This window comes from Mytilus californianus, unplaced genomic scaffold (assembly GCF_021869535.1).
Source record: "Mytilus californianus isolate M0D057914Y unplaced genomic scaffold, xbMytCali1.0.p SCAF_10, whole genome shotgun sequence".
NCBI lineage: Eukaryota > Metazoa > Mollusca > Bivalvia > Mytilida > Mytilidae > Mytilus > Mytilus californianus.
In genome coordinates this window covers 1,001,404-1,021,689 of record NW_026262582.1, presented here as the reverse complement: position 1 = coordinate 1,021,689, position 20,286 = coordinate 1,001,404, and the positions used below count along the sequence as shown (strand labels likewise).

Below are 20,286 nucleotides of genomic sequence, written 5' to 3'. Positions count from 1 at the left end.
CTGCAACGTTTGTAGATAATGTACATTTATAAAATACCTGCTAAGGGACATTGCCCGTGGAATTGAACACATCCACCTCCAGTCATCAATGGTATGTTATTGTTTGTTCCTGTTTTCATTAGATCTGAAATGGACGTTTTATTATCAATTGAATATGTTTTTATTGGTTTTAGCTACAAATTGTTAACTTGGTTTTATATACCAACGAGAAAAATGTATGACACTTCATATGTTCATGCTTGATTGGGTGTAAATATATAGTACTATTTCCCTTAAACCACAAGTAACATCTACGTCTTGTATGATCGAGATTCGCGTTTGCATAATGATCCACATATAATAAATGATAAATATAAGATGATATCCCTAGTGGAGCAGGAACTACTAAAAAGTAAAATAACAAACATACCGAACTCCAAGGAAAATTCAAATCGGAAAGTCCCTTATCAAATGGCAAAATCAAAAGCTCAAACACATCAAACGAATGGAAAACAACTGTCACATTCCTGACTTGGTACAGGCATTTCCTTGTGTAGAAAATGGTGGATTAAACCTGGTTTTATAGCTAGCTAAACCTCTCACTTGTATGACTAAGTGTTTTTATTGGTGTTAATGTTGCTCAATCTGATTTTTGTGTAGCATTCTGTTGCCTGCTGTTTGGCAACTTTTATAAAATTTGATGTTTGAAGGAGAAATAAAAATACGTCAATGATTATGCAACCTTTATCACATTCTACACATAAAAGGCACTTGTATGTATAGGTCAAAATTCTGTCTAAACAATCAAGCTCATTACGTTTTGAGTCTTGACAAATTGCGAATAAATTTGAAGAGACTTCCAGACATCGACTATCATTTGTTAATGGACTCGTCTGTAATAACATAAACGATGCGCATTTCGACAATCAATGTCTCTACAGTGTTGCTCGAGGCCAATATATTTGAAAATCCAATGCTTATTAAAAAGATGAAGAGCTATAAACAAAAAAAGACCCATCAGTGGCGCCGGAATAGGAACAATTGGTAGGCCAAGTCAAAGTTAAAAAGTATTAAAACCAAACATTACGTAAAGTCGTGCTAAATACAACTATCATAAGCTATGTCTGGAGATAGTGTGTGGAGTAATTTAACATTGTATAGACAGTAAATATACAGGAATTAATCAATGGTATTTCATGACAACACAAAAGTGATTATTACAAGGCTTGTGATATCATCGGGGACGAAACGTCCACCAGAAGTTGCATCGACTCAGTGGTTTTTAAAACTACCCAAAGATGCCAGGCTTATAATTTGATACGCAGGGCGCCTGTTTCGTCTACATACGACTCTTCAGTTGCGCTCGAATCAAATAAGTCGGAAGGCTAAATGAAAAAAAGCAAATATGTCAACAATGAAAATCACTGAAGATCGCGATATAAAAAATATAAAAACAAACTTATAATTTGGTACGTAATAAGAACGTTTCGTCAACAACACTCGTCGATAGTCGTGCTCGAATCAAAACTAGTGGACGGCCAAATGACACAGTTGAAAGGTATTAAAAACCAAAGATACCAGAAAGTTGGACAGAATCAGTCTAACGATATCTTTCCCTTGTGTTTAGGTCAATACAATAGTGCTGATGATACTATTGATAGAATTGTTCACAAAAAGTAAAACGATATAACTTTCTTTCTATTTGATTTTTTTTTTTTTTGCATCATAACATGTCATGTTAAGTAGGCTTTATGTATTAACCCTATGTAACTAGACTTACATGTGCCATTTTCACGTAAAGCTTCTACTTCTTCATCCGAACTACCATACAGAAATCCAGCATCAATAAATGAAGTTATCAAATTCAGATTTTCTCTGTATGCTGAAATAAGGTTACAAATACAAACTAAAATGTTGGCCTTCAATAGTGATAGTAATCAATCATGGTTGCAAATTGAATAACGCCTCCAGCAAGTGTAATATAAAGTCTGGGTCCTTGTTATGTTATCATTTTATTTTAATATAAAACCATTTCCTAGTAGGATTGATTGTGTATATGATTTTTTTAATTTACTTTTTTCTTCCAGCGTTTTTTAATTTCAATGTGGTTGTTGATATTACTGTAATATTCTCAAACTTGACTTTTAATTAGCTGCTTAATACTATTTGCTTTGAATACGTTGTGAGTACGCGTTATTGTTTAAATTGTTATTTAAAGAATTTGTAAATTTGAACAAAACCTCAATGGGGCTTGTGTTTTATTGTTTTGTACATTCCGAATCTATAGAAATAAATATTTCTTATTATCTTTTCTAATCTTATTTTTATCTCATTGTGTAGACCCTATATATACGTTTATTCATTTTAAAAATATATACATCTAATAGGAAGGAATTTCAATGCATTGTATTTCTGAGTTAGAAGTCAATTGATTGGAAGGTGAAAATAAAAAAGATACAAAAATATATGGATAAAAGGAAAAACAAGAAATAACAGATTGATACACAGCACGTTTTTCAGAAAGATATTTTTTCATTATAATGTTTTTTATATGAATATGAATTTTTTATTGTTAGCAAATGCAAAAAACATTTTGATTTGTATATTATAATTTATGAGTAAATCGGCGTACCGATAACGGAAGTGTGATTGCAACTATACATATGAATCAATTGTGATGCGGGGTATACGTAAATTCGACGGCAGCCCAACGACAAAAATAACCAAACGATATCCAGAGGGCAACATACCCATAATCAGATGAATATATATATACATTGTAGTATGTGAATCTCTAAATCTTTAAGAGTCTAAAAGAGTTGCGAAAGAATTAAACAGAAACAATCAAAGATCTGCCAGTATAACCAAATTCTCCAAACAATAAAAAAAAATACATTTCTATATGACGTAAGAAAACGTCAGAAGTTATACCGACCTACACTTAATTCGAAATCAACTGCTGTACTTCAGGGAAGATATCATACAGCAATGTCATAGACGGTGCAAAAAGAAACGATCTTGTGCAATGCCCAGCTGTCCCAAATGTCTGTACCTTTCAAAGGTCAGCCTATCTGGACCATGTGTTTTTCGTTTTTGTTTGTCTCTTTGTGTACGTTTTTTTTTTGAGTCGGATGTAGTAGGAGATGTGGTCTATTTTACTATTTTTTAGATATTTCTGCTAATGCTTTTGATAATGTTTAGGTGTTATAATCGAATCTCGACTTCCTTGAATTGCGTTATCACTTTATTTTCTGAGTTTTATTACTGTATTTTCAGAAGTAGTTTATCATAGCCTTACAGTGACAATGAATGAAGACCAATATAACATTAAATCGTGATCAAAAATAAAACTGCCTGTCTTAAATGTTTCTATTGTTTCATGTATCAAACACAAGACCGATATTAACTATCTATTTTGCACAGAATGTCAGAACCCGATTTGTTTTATTTGTAAATCCACTTTGCATAAGAAACATTTGTGTGTAGATGTTGTTCAGTCTGAATATGAAAAACAATTAAAATCGTTATATAAATCACTAATAGTCGCGGCTAAAATTATTTCATCAATAACATCGCCAGTTTGTCTGTTCAGCTGCATTGCATCAGTGGATTCAAATCATGCTTGGGTAAGACTGAGATCAATATGACGTGATATAACATTAATACCACGTGAAGGCGAGATACGACAAAGTGTTTCATTCGATATTTCCTTGGGTAACATGACAGTTTCTAAACTGGGAGAACTAATGGTGTCTGTGGATAATGGGCATCAGATCATGAAACTCAAATCAAATAGTGGTTTTGAAAGTTTTGAAAGTATTTATCCTTTCCTTGTCTGTTTATTTAACAATGAGGCCAACAAAGGATATGTTGTCAGACTTTATATGACTGGAGAAGAATCAAAACAAATATTAGGGTTTACACATTTGTTGAATGTGGCATAATACATAAACAGAGACGTATGAATCAATAATAGAGTGTGTACATCTGCTGGTATTCAAATATGTCATAAATTGATAATTATTGACACAAAAGGAAGACTAAAATACACATACGATGGTCCTGATCACGTTTAACGGCGACGAAAGTTTTTTTGTTATTGACTGGTCTGTGATCAGTATGGTTATATATTTCTAGGTGACTATCGCAATTTTCAGATTCATTTGTTTCATAGATTTTATATTGATGTCCCATCATGGAATACAATATTCGCTTGATATAAGCATAAATAAAGGCCGTATCGTATGGATATGCAATAAAGAGGGAAAGAAAATTACAACGTCCAAGTTATCCTTTTTTAAAACGCTTAAAAGAGGTACGAAAGATACCAGAGGAACGGTCAAACTCATAGATTGAAAATAAACTGACAACGCCATGGCTAAAAATAAAAAGACAAACAGACAAATAATAGTACAGAAGACACAACATAGAAAACTAAAGACTAAGCAACACGAACCCCACCAAAAACTGGGGGTGAATGTTAAATCATGATCAAGAAAATGACATAATCTTTGAAACCTTATTTCAATAAGGAAACACATGAAACCAACTTAGATTCTCATTTTGACTTTCAGACTGGACCAAATAGGAAACCCCACTAAAAAGGAAGGAGTAGATACTAAGAGGATGGGCAACATAATACAACAAGTCTAAGAAAAAACAGACACTATTTTAGCCAAAAGTTAAAAAAAAAAAAGGAAGGAAAACAACACAAAGCAGAATAACAATATCCTTTTTTCATTTTACTATTGTACCTGGAAGATTTGAACCGGATGTTGCCTTTGGTGCTCTGATAAAACTCTTACATCCAGGTGTAAAACGTGTATCGTTGGTTGGAATTTCAAAATTAAAACATACTCCAGTGCTACAAAAGTCTAAAATTATTAATATAAATCTATCTAGTACAAGGTATTCTTTTTGTCTACAATTCCCCATTTTCTACGTTGTTTTATATGACATCTATCTTTTGAATAAATTACAATATGTGAACTTGAATTGTGTTTGCAACAATATCTTAACTATATTCGTGTAAACAATGAAAACTCGTTCTTTTATGATTTATAAGGGATCTTCATGCCCATGTTTTATATGAAACAACAAGTGTAGTATTTTTTTTTTTAATGGGTTGCGTGCATTTGACTATTTCGTATTTTTATTACTTTTTGCTTCTGTTCCTTTATGGTTCTTGTACTCTAGATAAGCTTAACCTTTATCTTTCTTGTTTGTTATGGTTTATCTTGCCACAAAGTAAAATGATTAGTCTTCCGAAACATCTAATAAAATTGAGAATGGAAATTGGGAATATGTCAAAGGGACAACAACCCGACCAACGAGCAGACAACAGCCGAAGGCCACCAATGCGTCTTCAACGCAGCGAGAAAATCCCGCACCCGGAGGTAGACCTCAGCTGGCCACTAAATAAAAATGTGTACTAGGTCAGTGAAAATGGACGTCACACTTAACTTCAAACCATATAAATGAACTAAAATTAAAAAACATACAAGACTAACAAAGGCCAGAGGCTCCTAACTTGGGACAGGCGCAAAAATGCGGCGGGGTTAAAATGTTTTGTGAGATCTCAACCCTCCCCCTATACCTCTAGCCAATGTAGAATAAAGAAACACATAGCAATATGCACAGTAAAACTCAGTTTAAAAGAAGTCCAAGTCCGATGAACACTAGTTCCAATTTCTGAATTATATTTCCAATGATGTATGTTTATATTTGTACAAATTTATTTGGATTACATTGGCGCAGATAAGGAGGGAAATATGTATCATGATAAGTTCTGAAACACGACGGGTGCCACATGTGGAGCAGGATCTGCTTACCCTTCCGGAGCACCTGAGATCACCCTAGTTTTTGGTGGGGTTCGTGTTGCTTAGTCTTTGGTTTTCTATGTTGTGTCATCTGTACTATTATTTGTCTGTTTGTCTTTTTATTTTTGGCCATGGCGTTGTCAGTTTGTTTTCGATCTATGAGTTTGACTTGTCCCTCTGGTATCTTTAGTCCCTCTCTTGAATTGATATTAGTCATTGCCATAAATCGAAGATGATCAATTTGTTCTTTAAATATAAAAATAAGGAGATGTAGTATGATTGCCATTGAGACAACACTCCACTAAAGTTCAAATAAAGTGGATGTAAGCAAGTATAGGCAACTGTACGGCCTTCAACAATGAGAAAACCCATACCGTATAGTCGGCTATAAAAGGCCCCGACATGAAAAATATGAAACAATTCAATTGAGAAAACTAACTGCCTAATTTATAACAAAATAATTAATGAAAAGCCTGAAATAATATATCAAAACTAAGCAGAATCTTTTTGAAGCTTAAAAGGATTACTTACTCGTTGTAGTTTGAATTACTTGCATCACAACAATCAAAACCTGCAAATCGATTGATTGATTAATAGCTGTTTAAAGTTCAACACCATATATAGCAAGAACATTCATAACGATATCATTTTTATGCGATTGAAATATACCATTATTTGTACTGGGCTGACAAAGGGATTTTTAACGTGTAAGCTCACAAGGTAACAGTCTGCAGACATGTCACCTTAATTACTGTACAATATTCTGACTTGGAGCCGACCAGTCTTTACTCTTACTACTAAATGACACTTGCTTCAAGTGGCTTGCAGAAAGCATCAAATACCTTTATTTAAACCTGCTTATGACTCCACCCGGATCTATTCCTTAACTTGCCGCACTCGAGGTGAGAAAATAAGAACCGGACAAACGACTACTTGTGGAAAAGAGAATATAATACTTGGAAAATAACAATGAAAGCAATAGACAAAATTATATTGCAGTTGGTCATCTTAATAGCTTCGAGAAGGTGTATTAAAGGGCTCATTCTTCTTGAAAGTTTTGTATCTCTGATAGAAGTATTTGGAAGCGAAAGAGTCCTTTATCATGATTAAATCCAAGTATAACTTGTTTGGCTGTACATTTTCTAAAAACAAATTCATAAAGGGTAAGAAAGAGAAATCATATATCTATTTGTGTTAATTAAGGCAATAGAGATATTGTAAGATATAATTGAATTGGTTTTTATACGTGTAGGCTGTCGCTAACTGAGTTTTTGGAAAGCTGATATTTGCGTTTGTAAAATCTAGAACTCATTAAAGTTATCTGGCTTGTAATCTGGTACGCCTGGCGCGCGTTTCGTTCGCATACCATAAGACTCGTCAGTGGCGCCTGCATCAAAACAGTTGGAAGGCTCAAATCTAAGATTAATGTCAGAAAGTCTTAAAATACTTAACGGTTGTTCCTATTTCAATGCAATTTCTAAAATGACTTTTTAGATCGACGGAAACTTTATCTTCGGTTTCGCAAACAGTTTAGATAGATAGTGTGTATGAAGTTGGTAATTTAAAATCGTTAAAAACGTACTGCATTTATTTAGAATGATTTTTTTTTTGGTAATTTTTGAACATCGAATCAGATTACGTGATTATTCCGAGGAGAAAATATTTCATTTAATATGTTTCTTATTTTTGTCATTCCATGTGTAATGTCTCATTCATTTTCAAAAATATCAACTCTTTTAAAGCATAGTACTAGCATAAAATTAGCTTTTGATTGGATTACATTTGCCTCAAACTATTTTATAAGATATATATAAGGACATACTTATCAAAAAAGGGTAAACAAATAATTAAGAACTAACCAGAAATAACTTTAGTTTTGATAAAATCGTGAGCCATCAGCTGACCAAACGCCATTGTCTGTCCAGATCTTGTACTATCGGATTGGTTGGCAGGTCCATCCGATTCCTTACTGATGGTATTACTGACCAGTCTGGGACTGGGTAGTCTACTTGGCATTCCACCTCGTGGTAGATCAACACCTAAAATATAAAACACACATATGACTTCATCATCAGGTCCATCAGACTTAACTGGGGTTATTAATGACCAGTCTATGACTGGGTAGTCCGTTTGGTATTCCACCTCGTGGTAGGTCAACACCTTAAATATAAATCACACAAATGACTTGATCCTCGCATCCACCAAAAGCTTAATTGAATCAGATGATATAAAACATAAAACTGACTTGATCATCAGGTCAATCAGACCCTTAACTGAGGTTATAAATGACCAGTCTAGGACTGGGAAGTCCGTTTCGTCTTCTATCTCGTGGTAGGTCAACACTTAAAATATAAATCAACAAATGACTTGATCCCCACATCCACCAGAAGCCTAATTAAATCAGATGATATTACTGCCTAACTAGAACTGGGTAGTCTTATTTGTATTCCACCTCGTGGTATGTCAACACAGTCTAGTACTGGGTAGTCAGCTTTGTATTCCACCTCGTGGTAGGTCAAAACCTAAATGAAAAATATTGAAGTTGTAAATTTGTGTCGTTGGATATGTTGTACCCACATCTGCTTTTGTACAAAAATTCTTCAAAAGGGAACATGTACATAGAAATTCCACTAAATACTTTAAATGACAACTCTAACCTGCACCAAAAAAAATCAAGACAAACTAACCCAAAATACCAACTTTAAGAAATGTTCTATATGCCTAAACTAAAGTTTGCTAATTATCTCTAGCTCTAATCAATTCTTGTTAGACGCGGTATAGAGCCATATCCTAACGTCAGAGATTGTACCCGAGGCTTCGAATTCTAATCACCAACAAAGATGAAACTAGATAATTCCAATTCCTGGAGATGACACATTAAGTCAAATTTGGTATGTCCTACTTTATTTCTGAAAGATATATTACTGCTAACCTTTCACACATTATTTATCACTTCAATAACTATTAAAAACTATTTACCGTCTTCATAATCTACCATTGGATTGCCATTTATGTCTTGAAACCTTCTCTGTATAGTTCCTGCCTGACCCCAGGTCGGGTGTACTAAGTTGTTGCAATATCCGTTAAAAGTTCTGTACCGTGCAACGCTCGGGCACTGGGCTAAAATATATAAATACACTTCTGAGTCGTACGTGCAATACATGAGCAAAAGGTTAAAATGTGTAAACAAAAATATGTACCGTGTCAAAGCATTTAGGCTGGTATATATAGGAAATTTCAGCATCGTAAGTCTTGGGCACACTGCTAAAATATACATAATAGATTAGCATCATGTTACACGTGGACAGTTAGCTGAAATAAATAATATATGTTTGCTTGACGTGTAAAACACAGTCATAAACTAGTCTGAAATATATTTTTTTTAAACTTGTATACCGTGCAACACTGGGGCACTGGGCTGACATATATGCAAGAGTTAAATCTATATACAGCCTTAAATCCGTGTCCTTTTCTCAAATCTGTGTCGCGTGACGTCATGAACCTCAAATATTTTTTCCTCTGTTTATTCAAAGTTGTGTTCTTTTTATAAGGTTTACTTGTTTATGTAACGTCACAGAACTCAAATTGGGCCCTTTGGTTTCTCCTCAAATCTATTTGAACGTTTGGCCATCATGGCTCGTTACTTTTTTTGCAGAACATAAAAAAACATAGGGACAGTGCTCAAATATCACAAAACTTGTTTATTGAGAACATTGTTCGGTACTGCATCCTTCCCTCAAGCCATTTACATCTTAATGATATAAGTCACTTTACTTATCATTATAGGTCATCAATGACCTACATGTATATATACAATATCTTAAGTTTTGCAATTTTGTATTGGTAGACTTTTGTCCCTCAGAAGTTTACCCACCATTAACCCTATAAACAAGCAAACTTTCAACCAATTACTGTCTGAGGAAACGTTACAGACCTTCTAGAAAACTGTTAGTTAATTGTGCATCGGATAAAACTTTAGACACTAAAATAAAACATATAGGCAAGTTCTACACAATTCGGCATTGGACTGGAAAAATAAAGAAAACTCTTGAGTCGAAAAAAACTCGGGCACTTGTCTCAAGTGTATAAAACAGTAAGTTCTGCATTTTGCATTATAGGTCTATAATATAAAGTCGTCCAACGCTTCGACACTGGGCTAACCGATATAGAAAAACTTCTGTATTGTGCAATACTAAGTCACTAGGCATAAATATAAAGAAATTTTATGTATCGTGCAGCACTTAGATGGTGGGTTGAAACCTATAGAATCATTATATATTAGGACAGTGGGAATGGGGCTGAAATATATACCAGAAGGAAAGCTGTAGTTAACATCCTAAAGGGTAAAATGAAATTTAATGATACGTATTTCATAGTGTACTTTTTCAATATAAAAAAGGATTCTTAAATCATAAAAAAAATCTCTATTGGCTTTATAGTATTTATGTTGTGTTTACAATTATGTAATGCTATATCTTTACTTTTGTTTAAAGTCATTTTTCAGCAATGAGACACTATTTACTGATCGAATGTTCAAGGACATTAAATAATTATTTATGTATAGTGACATTTTAAAATAGCAGTTTAGTAACAATAGATACAAAGAGTCAATGAGTTGAAAATTAAAGGTATTCATATATTTATTCTACAGTATGTAACATAAATACCCGATCTGGTTAATATGTAACAATTAAAACACAGTCTGATTTCCGTTATCAAATCTGCACCTCACTTAAATTAGACAGGTAGGGTTAATTAATCCTGAATTTATTATACGGCAAGACATTTTTTCAACTAATATCCCACACGTTCCTAGAATTCACAGTACCATATGTTTATTTGTGTTCTTTTTGTTGTTTTATATCATTTAACGGGTATTGATAACAAAAAAGTACCAGATTTTAATTCATTTGAATATAATTAATTTTTGAACAATTGTGTTCTGCAAGCCTATCTATTTAAAAAATGTAAACTATAATTTAGCATCATAGTAGTTATCAATTGTTATGCATAGCATATAGTTACATTTCCACTGATTCGTATATTCACAATAATTTCGAAACAAATATTCAAACAAAATCATTTACATTCTTGTTTATTCAAATTCCTTCAACTTTTAAAATTTTTGTGTTTGAACAAAACAAAGTGCTATTTAAAACGTTAAGATTCTAAAGATCTAAATGTGTATTTCTCATCCTTAAATATATCAAGGTCTATAAGGGGGTCTTTTTATGTATTTTTTTTTTCCAGTTATTTTCTATTCTTTATATTTTCATCCTATTATTTTCTTACTATAATTTTTTGGCCAATGATTTTCTAGTCTAATAAATATAAAGTCATCACGATTCTCACATATAGGTGTAGATACGTCATCTATAACATCAAATCAAATATACAATATATAGAATATATAGAATTGTTCAATAAATACAGAAAACACATAATACCAATGTAGTCATTGTAATTTCTGACCTCAAGATATAGTACTTATTGGACCACCTATTGCGTAATAATTATATATAAATGATATTATCAAACTACGTAAATGTAGAATTCTGGGTAGTGAATTGATACTTTGAGAAAGAAATGATTGTTGCACGAAAATTACGTCATTTTCTTCGAAATTCTGTTTAGAAGAGCACCGCTTTTAACTGGTGTGGGGTAAAAACCTTTCCAAATAGTGTCTGATACGGTCACTAAAAAAACATCGCATTTAATTTATTATAGATAACGCTATATTTATCGATAATTTATAGTACGTCTATTTCTACCGGGTATCACTTTTATACAAACTAAGAATAAGAATAAGAATATTTATTGAATCCAATTAAAGGGTCCGTTTCCGAGCATATACATATATATATATATATATATAGTATTAATTATACAGTAATTTTTAAGATATATTACATTAAAAATAAATGATTAAATAACTACACTCCATACCAGATACAGATTGTCTCAATTCGACAATTTCAGACAATTCAAAGAAAGTTTGGTCAGTACATTTTCCAAAAATAGAAAAAAAAGTATAACAAGAATACGAAACTCCAAGGTAATTTCAAAAAGGGGAAGTCGATAAAAACTGGCAAAATCAAACGTTAGCACTCAACGAAACGATTGAAAAACAACTGTCATATTCCTGACTTGGAACAGGCATTTTCCGAAGAAGAAAGTTGAAATGGAATAAAAAAACCTTTTGTAATGTAAACTCTAAATTATTTATCTATTATGTCTGTTTGTTTTGCTCACACATTGTTGTCAATATAATGCAATTCTATGCGACTGTCATACAAGAGAGGGATTGAACAAGCTACAAAACCAGGTTTGATCCATCATTTTCGTCATAAGAAAATGTCCGTACCAAGCCAGGAATATGACAGTTGTTTTCCATTCGTTTGATGTGTTCGATCTTTTGATTTTGCCATTTGATAAATGACTTTCCGTTTTGAATTTTCCTTGGAGTTCGGTATTTTTGCGCTTTTACTTTTTTATGTCAGAATTAACGAACTCGAAAGTTAAAAAGAACATTAAAAGTAGTCTAAAACGTACAAAGAGCTCCATAATGATTTTTTTTAGGAATTGAGACTTTCCGTTTATCAAATGAAAATCGAAAATTTCCAATTATATATAAAACAATTGGTTTTCCACCTCCTACATTGAAAACTATGTATCAGAGTAATATGACTGTGTATCCCCTGTTATACTTAGTCATAGTGTCATACTATACACGACTAATACTTAGTCATAGTGTCATACTATACACGACTACCGGGTACAAATGGCGTATTTTAAAGTTCTGTGCAATTCCAAATATGCATCATCATTGAGTTATTAACAATATCCCCGCAAACAATAGTTTATATTAGTTCATAGAGCATCAATAGTTTGGTGGGGTTTCTTGTGTTCAGTCTGTGGTTTTCTATGTTGTGTTTTGTTTACTGTTGTTTGTCTATTGATCGTATTTCGTTTTTGACATGACTTTGTCGGTTTTTTTTGTCTAATAAATTTGAATGTCTCTTTGGTTTCTTTCGCCTCTCTTTTTTAGATTTGAGAGCAGACTAGCTTATCAATGTATAACACTCTTCTATAGATATATTTCTCTTTCGCAAATAAGATAATGGGAATGGGGTACCGCACTTAACGACAAACGGTAAAATTTTGCGAAAATAGAGTCTACTATAAACTATAAAAAAGCTCAATAATACGATGTGACGAATGGCGATAAAAAAAATTAACGCTATCGGTAGCAAACATGAGGCACTTGACAGATGATTGTAACGGTAATTCCTATCCTCATAATATAGAGTATGGAAACGGGGAATGTGTCAAAGAGACAACAACCTGACCAAAGAGCAGAAAACAGCACAAGGTTACCAATGGGTCTTCAACGCATCGAGAAAAATCCCGCACCCGGGCTTTTAGCGTTAACTCATATGAACAAAAAAATATCAGGTTTGACATCTTGATTTTGTTTTGCATAAGACTTTATGAATATAAGTTTTCTTATTCTCTGATTACAGATATTTTGTATCAAAAGGTATTAGTTGTGGTACTTTTGTAAGGCTATCATCGTAATTTGGGAAACATTGCAAACGTTTAAGTCCTAGATATCCAACTACAGTTGTATAAAAATGTCTTAAAAAAAAGGAAAATAACAAAAATACCGAACTCCAAGGCAAATTCAAATCGGAAAGTCCTTTATAAAATGGCAAAATCAAATGCTCAAACACATCAAACGAATGGAAAACAACTGTCATATTCCTGACTTGGTACAGGCATTTTCTTATGTAGAAAATGGTGGATTAAACCTGGTTTTATAACTAGCTAAACCTCTCACTTGTATGATAGTTGCATAAAATTCCATTATATTGACAACAATGTGTGAAAAAAAAACAGACATAAAAGTTAAATATTCAAAAATACGTATAAAGCAGTCAACATTGTGTTATAATCTTAATCACTGTAAAAACAAACAAATATGTCAACAAAGAAAAACAAAATGGTGGGTTCGTGGCCTAGTCGTTAAGACCGATGGCTACAGTGCTGAAGGTCCCGGGTTCGATCCTGACTCGGGGCGCTGGAAATTTCAGTACATTAGTAGGGTGATTGTCACCCTCCCACACACATCTCTGGTACCTAGACCGGAGATTAAACTAGAATGGGTACTTTGGGGGCCTCGGTTGGTCAAAGTGGCCCCCGAATTTGACCTGGAGATCTATCTATAGAAATCTCTTCGGTTTGTCTGTTCCCGCCGAGAAGCCCGGTGGTTCTCTCCGAGTACTTCGGCTTCCTCCACCATAATAACACACTTCCCTGTGTCTCCTAACACTCCCTCTGTGTTGGGTTGGGGATTGTCCTGGTGGTGGGTTGTTTATAAGTTAGTGACACATCTCCATTAATCCTGATAGGGAGTGTACATGGATTCCACTGTACCCTCGCAGCAATCGAGGGGTGCTCCGTTCACGGAGGGATCTTCGTACATACAATACAATACAATACTATGGCATATAGACAAAGTGTTTACCCCAGATTAACATGATTAACATCACGAACGCGGAACAACTAACTGACATACATTATTGACCCTACGCAATGTCTATATCAATACCCATAACACAATAAATCTCTTTTCTTCATTCTTTTGATGTGAAGATATTTTATTTGATATACAAAATTACATCTCACGAATTGCTATACCTTCGTATTCTTATTGTTTGCAAATCACCATTCAAAATATGTTTAAAATTGAGAATGGAAACGGGGAATGTGTCAAAGAGACAACAACCCGACCAAAGAGCAGAAAACAGTCCAAGGCCACCAATGGGTCTTCAACACAGCGAGAAAATTCCGCGGGCTCAGCTGGCCCCCAAACAAAAATGTGTACCAGCCCAGTGAAAATGGACGCCATACTAAGCTCTAAAACATATAAATGAACGAAAATTAAAAAACATACAAGACTAACAAAGGCCAGAGGTTCCTGACTTGGGACTGGCGCAAAAAATGCGGCGGGGTTAAACATGTTTTGTGAGATCTCAACCCTCCCCCTTTGTTTACATGAAATGCAAACCACTTTATTAATAAGAACGCAGAACTACCGGGTATCTTTGATACGATGCGAATAAAATTTGATCATATCAAAATAAAACAGTATTAGTATTTAATTTTACCAATCACAGCTTTACCTGTTTTGTGTTTGTTCCTTGTCGTTGAACAGCATACCCATGCTGCCCAATAAAAACTAAGTATTTCGGTAAAATAAAACCTTGAAGTTCAGTAAAGCATTTCCTTGTTTCATCTTTATTTAAAGAAAAGCAAAGGATACCAAAGGGACATCCAAACTGGAAAACAAACTGACAACACCATGGCCAAAAAGGAAAAAATCAAACAGAAAAACAACAGTACACAAAACAACATAGAAAACCAGAGACTGAGCAACACGAACTCCACCAAAAGATGGGGTGATCCGGAAGGATAAGCAGATCCTGTTCCACATGTGGCACCCGTCTACTTTTCATTTCTATTCCTAACAGTTAGTTCCAAATGGCATCTAGAAAAGCGCTTACTACGTCATACATCCACTTACCTTCCGTCTAAATGATTGATTGGGTCAGTGCAGTCTTAAACTTGAAGCGAGTTTGGAGATTTTAGGCAGTGTTGGATATCTGTAATAATAACTTTTCCCTTATCCTAACATTCAAACCTCCCTATCCCCATGGCATAGATAGCCTTAGACAGATTTGGGATAACCTCCCTATCCCCATGGCATAGATAGCCTTAGACAGATTTGGGATAACCTCCCTATCCCCATGGCATAGATAGCCTTAGACAGATTTGGGATAACCTCCCTATCCCCATGGCATAGATAGCCTTAGACAGATTTGGGATAACGTTTTGAATTGCTAGTCTTAAAAGCTCAAATTCGTTTTTTGGCTTTCTACCTGATATGATTCGAGCGCCACTGGTGAGTTTTACGAGTATTTGACGTACTAAATTATAAGCTTTGTATCTTTCATCACGTTTCTTTTATCTTGAAATGTAAAAAAAAAAATACAACAGACACTTATGGACAAAAATGCAATAAACTTACACAATTTGTGAAATAAATAAAAATTGATGTTATTTTCCTTTTATTTTGTTGGAGTTTTTGATGTTTTATGCTTTTCGGGCAGGGGATGTCTAGCGGTTTGGAGAGGAAAGTTACGTTTGGAATACTGATCCGTTGTCATGCGAATCCTTACTAAGTCAAAAATTGACAATCGAGAATAAGACACAACCGGTAAAATTACAGATAAGGCGTCTATTCTGGTATCTGAAAGATCCGAGACTGCGAAAACATGTCGCTAGTTCGGATAAATAGGGGGGATTCATGGGCATTATCGATAAATAGGGGGGATTCATGGGCATTATCGATAAATTGGGGGATTCATGGGCATTATCGATAAATAGGGGGGATTCATGGGCATTATCGATAAATAGGGGGTATTCATTGGCATTATCGATAAATAAAACGTTTTGAAAATGAAAAGAAAAATTACAAAAATAACACTTTCTTACTTTTGAGCGTCCAAACGTTTTTCTGAATTTACCCTCATCAGAAAAACAAAAATCCGAAAAACAAGTACTAGTACTAGTATGTAGAAATACATGAATACGTGAAGAGCTAAATGACAAAAAGCTACTTTAAAAGATTAGCCAAATCAATCTTCGGTCAACACTGTCTGAATCCATCTACGGTCAACATTGTCTGAATCCATCTACGGTCAACATTGTCTGAATCCATCTACGGTCAACATTGTCTGAATCCATCTACGGTCAACACTGTCTGAATCCATCTACGGTCAACATTGTCTGAATCCATCTACGGTCAGCATTGTCTGAATCCATCTACGGTCAACATTGTCTGGGGGAGTTTGGACCTAAATTTCTTAACAACTTCTAAGAACTCCCTCAGGCATAGTTGGCCTTAGATGGATTTGTCTATTTTTTTTAGGTACTTTTTGGTTTATTGCTCTTCAACGTTTTCGGTCCTTATACATCCTTGGCTTTCAAATATTCGGCTTTGAGCGTTCCTGATGAAGGTAAATCCAGAAAAGCGCTTCGTATTTATTACTTTGTAAAAATATCATGTTTAGCGTAAACTGATTTTTATTTCATATTTCATATAAAGTCCTTTTGCCAAAAAATGCTTTGCTTCCTAAACCATAATCAAATCTTTCGCAATCCCTTTATTTTTGTTACAACACACATTGTTTTCTCTCCTAGACACATGTTAACAGTATAGTTCACAAACAAAAAATTCCTCGAAGATATTTAAATGAACACTGAATTAAGACGATCTGCACTTACAACAAGTAATCTTTAAATACCAATTATGTCTACATTTATTGGAATTGAAATGGTATAAAAATATGAATGCATGTATGTGGTATGAGACCGACCGTGCGAGGGCTGAACAGCCAGTCAAGGTCGTTAAACACTTCCAGTAGTGGTATGAGACCAAAGAATAAAATGAAGTATAGCCTTCAACAATGATCAAAACACATACTACATAGAAAGCTATAAAATGCCCTGACATGATAAAATGGGAGGAAATCAAAGGTCTGAACTTATTCTAAAACAATATATGAGAAACAAACATGGCAGATATTACAGGTTTCATAAGGACAGACATTATTACCATGATATATTGTACAATGATCATTTTGTTTTGTATTATTCAAAATGTATGAAGATAAAAAAATTTAAGTGCAGGATTGAATTTAATAAAAAAAAAAAATAAACAAAATTTCTTAACAAAATCTAAATCTAAAAAAACAGGGCTTATCTTTTTTTCAATGCTCCCTTTTTCTTGTTTTATAAATTAAGTTGACATATATTAACTTACCTTTGTTTTTGTGAACGCAAATAAATGTTAATATAACGACGAATACACGAGGATTCATTCTGTAGTACACACGAGTTATACATGGGATATTGGAATAATGAAATGCACTCGTCATTTCTCCGCTTTTTATATTCCAAAAACTCCATTGTATCTAATATACTCGACATCTAAAATTCTGCACGGCCAATTTAATTTCCAATTTTTCTGTTTCATTTGAAATTTTAAATTCGTTAGTTTTAACTTGTTCAGGGCTAATGTATGTAATGTCAAAAATCTTTCTCTTACATTTTCGAGTCAATTAAGTAACCTAAAACCATGTTGTTGGAACACTCAAAGAGATTAAATCAAACATGAGGGTGGGAACGGGGTACCTAATAGGACGAGTAACGGTAACGATTTTGTTAAAATAACGTTAATGATGATATTTTTTTTCTTGATTTGACGTTAACAGTAGCTGAACAATACGACGTTATGAATGACAATAATATTTTAGGCGCATTTGCTTACGAAAAGTGGACGTTTTATTTTTTACTATGAAGGCTATTCACACCCTCCGAACTGAACCATTTAAACTGTGTAATTTAGTAGCGGAAAAATAGGTTGCTTAAAGAATTTAAAAATATGTGTATTATGTAATATAACAATTAGGAATATTATCACAATATACGCATCATGATCCTTCAAATAAAATGTCAAATTTAAAAAGCAATAATCTAAAATTGATAGCCTATTAGTATGTTTTTGCACAAAAAAATTTGGATTGGACTGTTTTAAAGGCCAGGTCAAAAATCTTGCAAGAGTCATTTCCGTATGTATTTTGATACAGTCAGTTCTGGTTTTATTTGTATGGCATATCTACATTTGGTTCATTTGCTGATTGATATAATACAAAAAGGGGGGAGGATTTCAGATCTTAAAAAAAACTTTACTCAACACAGGCACATGTGTATGTGCCTGTCATGTGTATGTGCCTGTCATAAAAGAGAGGCGAAGGATACCAAAGGAATATTCAAACGCATAAGTCGAAAACAAACAGACAATGTTGCCTTTGTTAGTCTTGTATCCTTTTTTAATTTTAGTTTCTTGTGTATAATTTGGAGTTTAGTATGACGTCCATTATCACTGAACTAGTATACATATTTGTTTAGGGGCCAGCTGAAGGACGCCTCCGGGTGCGGGAGTTTCTCGCTGCATTGAAGACCCATTGGTAGCCTTCGGCTGTTGTCTGCTCTATGGTCGGGTTGTTGTCTCTTTGACACATTCCCCATTTCCATTTTCAATTTTAATGTCATGGAAAAAACGAAAACGACGAGAAGACACAAAAGTACACAAAACACACCATAGAAAAAAGGAAACTGAGCAGCCAAAAACTGGGATTGATCTCAGGTTCTCTAGAAGGGTAGGCAGATCCTTCCCACATGTGGCACATGTCATAAGTTAAGTATCTCATCAGTAATTGTTGTACAAAATTCTTATTTGGTAATATCAGGTGTTCTGGATGGGTAAGCAGATCCTGCTCCACACGTGGCGAATGTCATAAGTCATTGATCTCATCTTTAGTTGTCGTATGACATTCTCATTTGGTGATCCTAGGTGCTCTGGAAGGGTAGGAAGGTTCTGCTCAACATGTGGCACGCGACATACGTCTTAGTCTCATCAGTAGTTGCCGTATGACATTCTCATTTTGGTGATCTCGTGTGCTCTGGAAGGGTAAGCAGATCCTCATCTTCATGTGGTAGACGTCATAAGTCATGGATCTCATCAGTAGTTGTCGTATGACATTCTAATTTGGTGATCTCGTGTGCTCTGGAAGGGTAAGCAAATCCTCCTCTACATGTGGAAGACGTCATAAGTCATGGATCTCATCAGTAGTTGTCGTATGACATTCTCATTTGGTGATCTTTGATTGTTTCTGTTGTAATTAATTCACAATGTTTATGGCCTCTTCACGAGTAAGAGCTTGGCATTTATACACATCTTACTATCTTTAAAGACTGTATGTTTAACTTATAATAATACGTCTTTTGGTCATGTTGGTCGATTTGTTGTTTTCTCATAAACGTATATCCAACATTTCGTTTTTACATATATTTGTATATAGATTAAGACAACAGTACATTATAATGGGATATGTGAGTGTCATTCAAGTGAGAGGTTTAGCTAGCTATTAAACCAGGTTTAATCCACCATTTTCTACATAAGGAAATGCCTGTACCAAGTCAGGAATATAACAGTTGTTAACCGTTCGTTTGATGTGTTTGAGCTTTTGATTTTGCGTTTTGATAAGAGACTTTCCGTTTTGAATTTTCCTTGGAGTTCGGTATTTTTGTTATTTCACTTTTTACCGATCTTAAATCTCATAAATCTATTAAGATACAAATTCAGGTAACAAACAAAAACTGAAGGAAAATCGTAAAGTCATCTAAAGGAACGATATTGGGAGCGTTGACAGGATATTCTAATGCAACATCGTTTGTAACGTTCAATTTGATTGGATAACGTCATCCATTTTCACAATTGATGCTATGAAAACGTACGCGCAAGCGCAGACAACGTATGACAGATTTTAAATGCATGATTTCACGTTTAAGTGTCAAACCT

The 20,286-nt window shown here is 34.0% G+C and overlaps 1 protein-coding gene across 1 annotated transcript in view; it reads right to left on the bottom strand.

Annotated features, from left to right (window-relative positions):
* Window positions 1-18,004, bottom strand: part of LOC127717444 (peroxidase-like protein) — a 29,953-nt gene extending 11,949 nt beyond the window's left edge. Inside the window, exons 1-7 of the mRNA XM_052223084.1 lie at window positions 17,686-18,004; window positions 8,778-8,918; window positions 7,658-7,837; window positions 6,330-6,369; window positions 4,734-4,843; window positions 1,760-1,861; window positions 38-124 (exon numbers count right to left, since the gene is read on the bottom strand). Of these exons, the coding sequence (XP_052079044.1) occupies window positions 38-124; window positions 1,760-1,861; window positions 4,734-4,843; window positions 6,330-6,369; window positions 7,658-7,837; window positions 8,778-8,918; window positions 17,686-17,800 (775 nt within the window). The 5' untranslated portion in view covers window positions 17,801-18,004. The remainder of the gene's footprint in view (window positions 1-37; window positions 125-1,759; window positions 1,862-4,733; window positions 4,844-6,329; window positions 6,370-7,657; window positions 7,838-8,777; window positions 8,919-17,685) is intronic.
* Window positions 18,005-20,286: the final 2,282 nt, after the last annotated feature.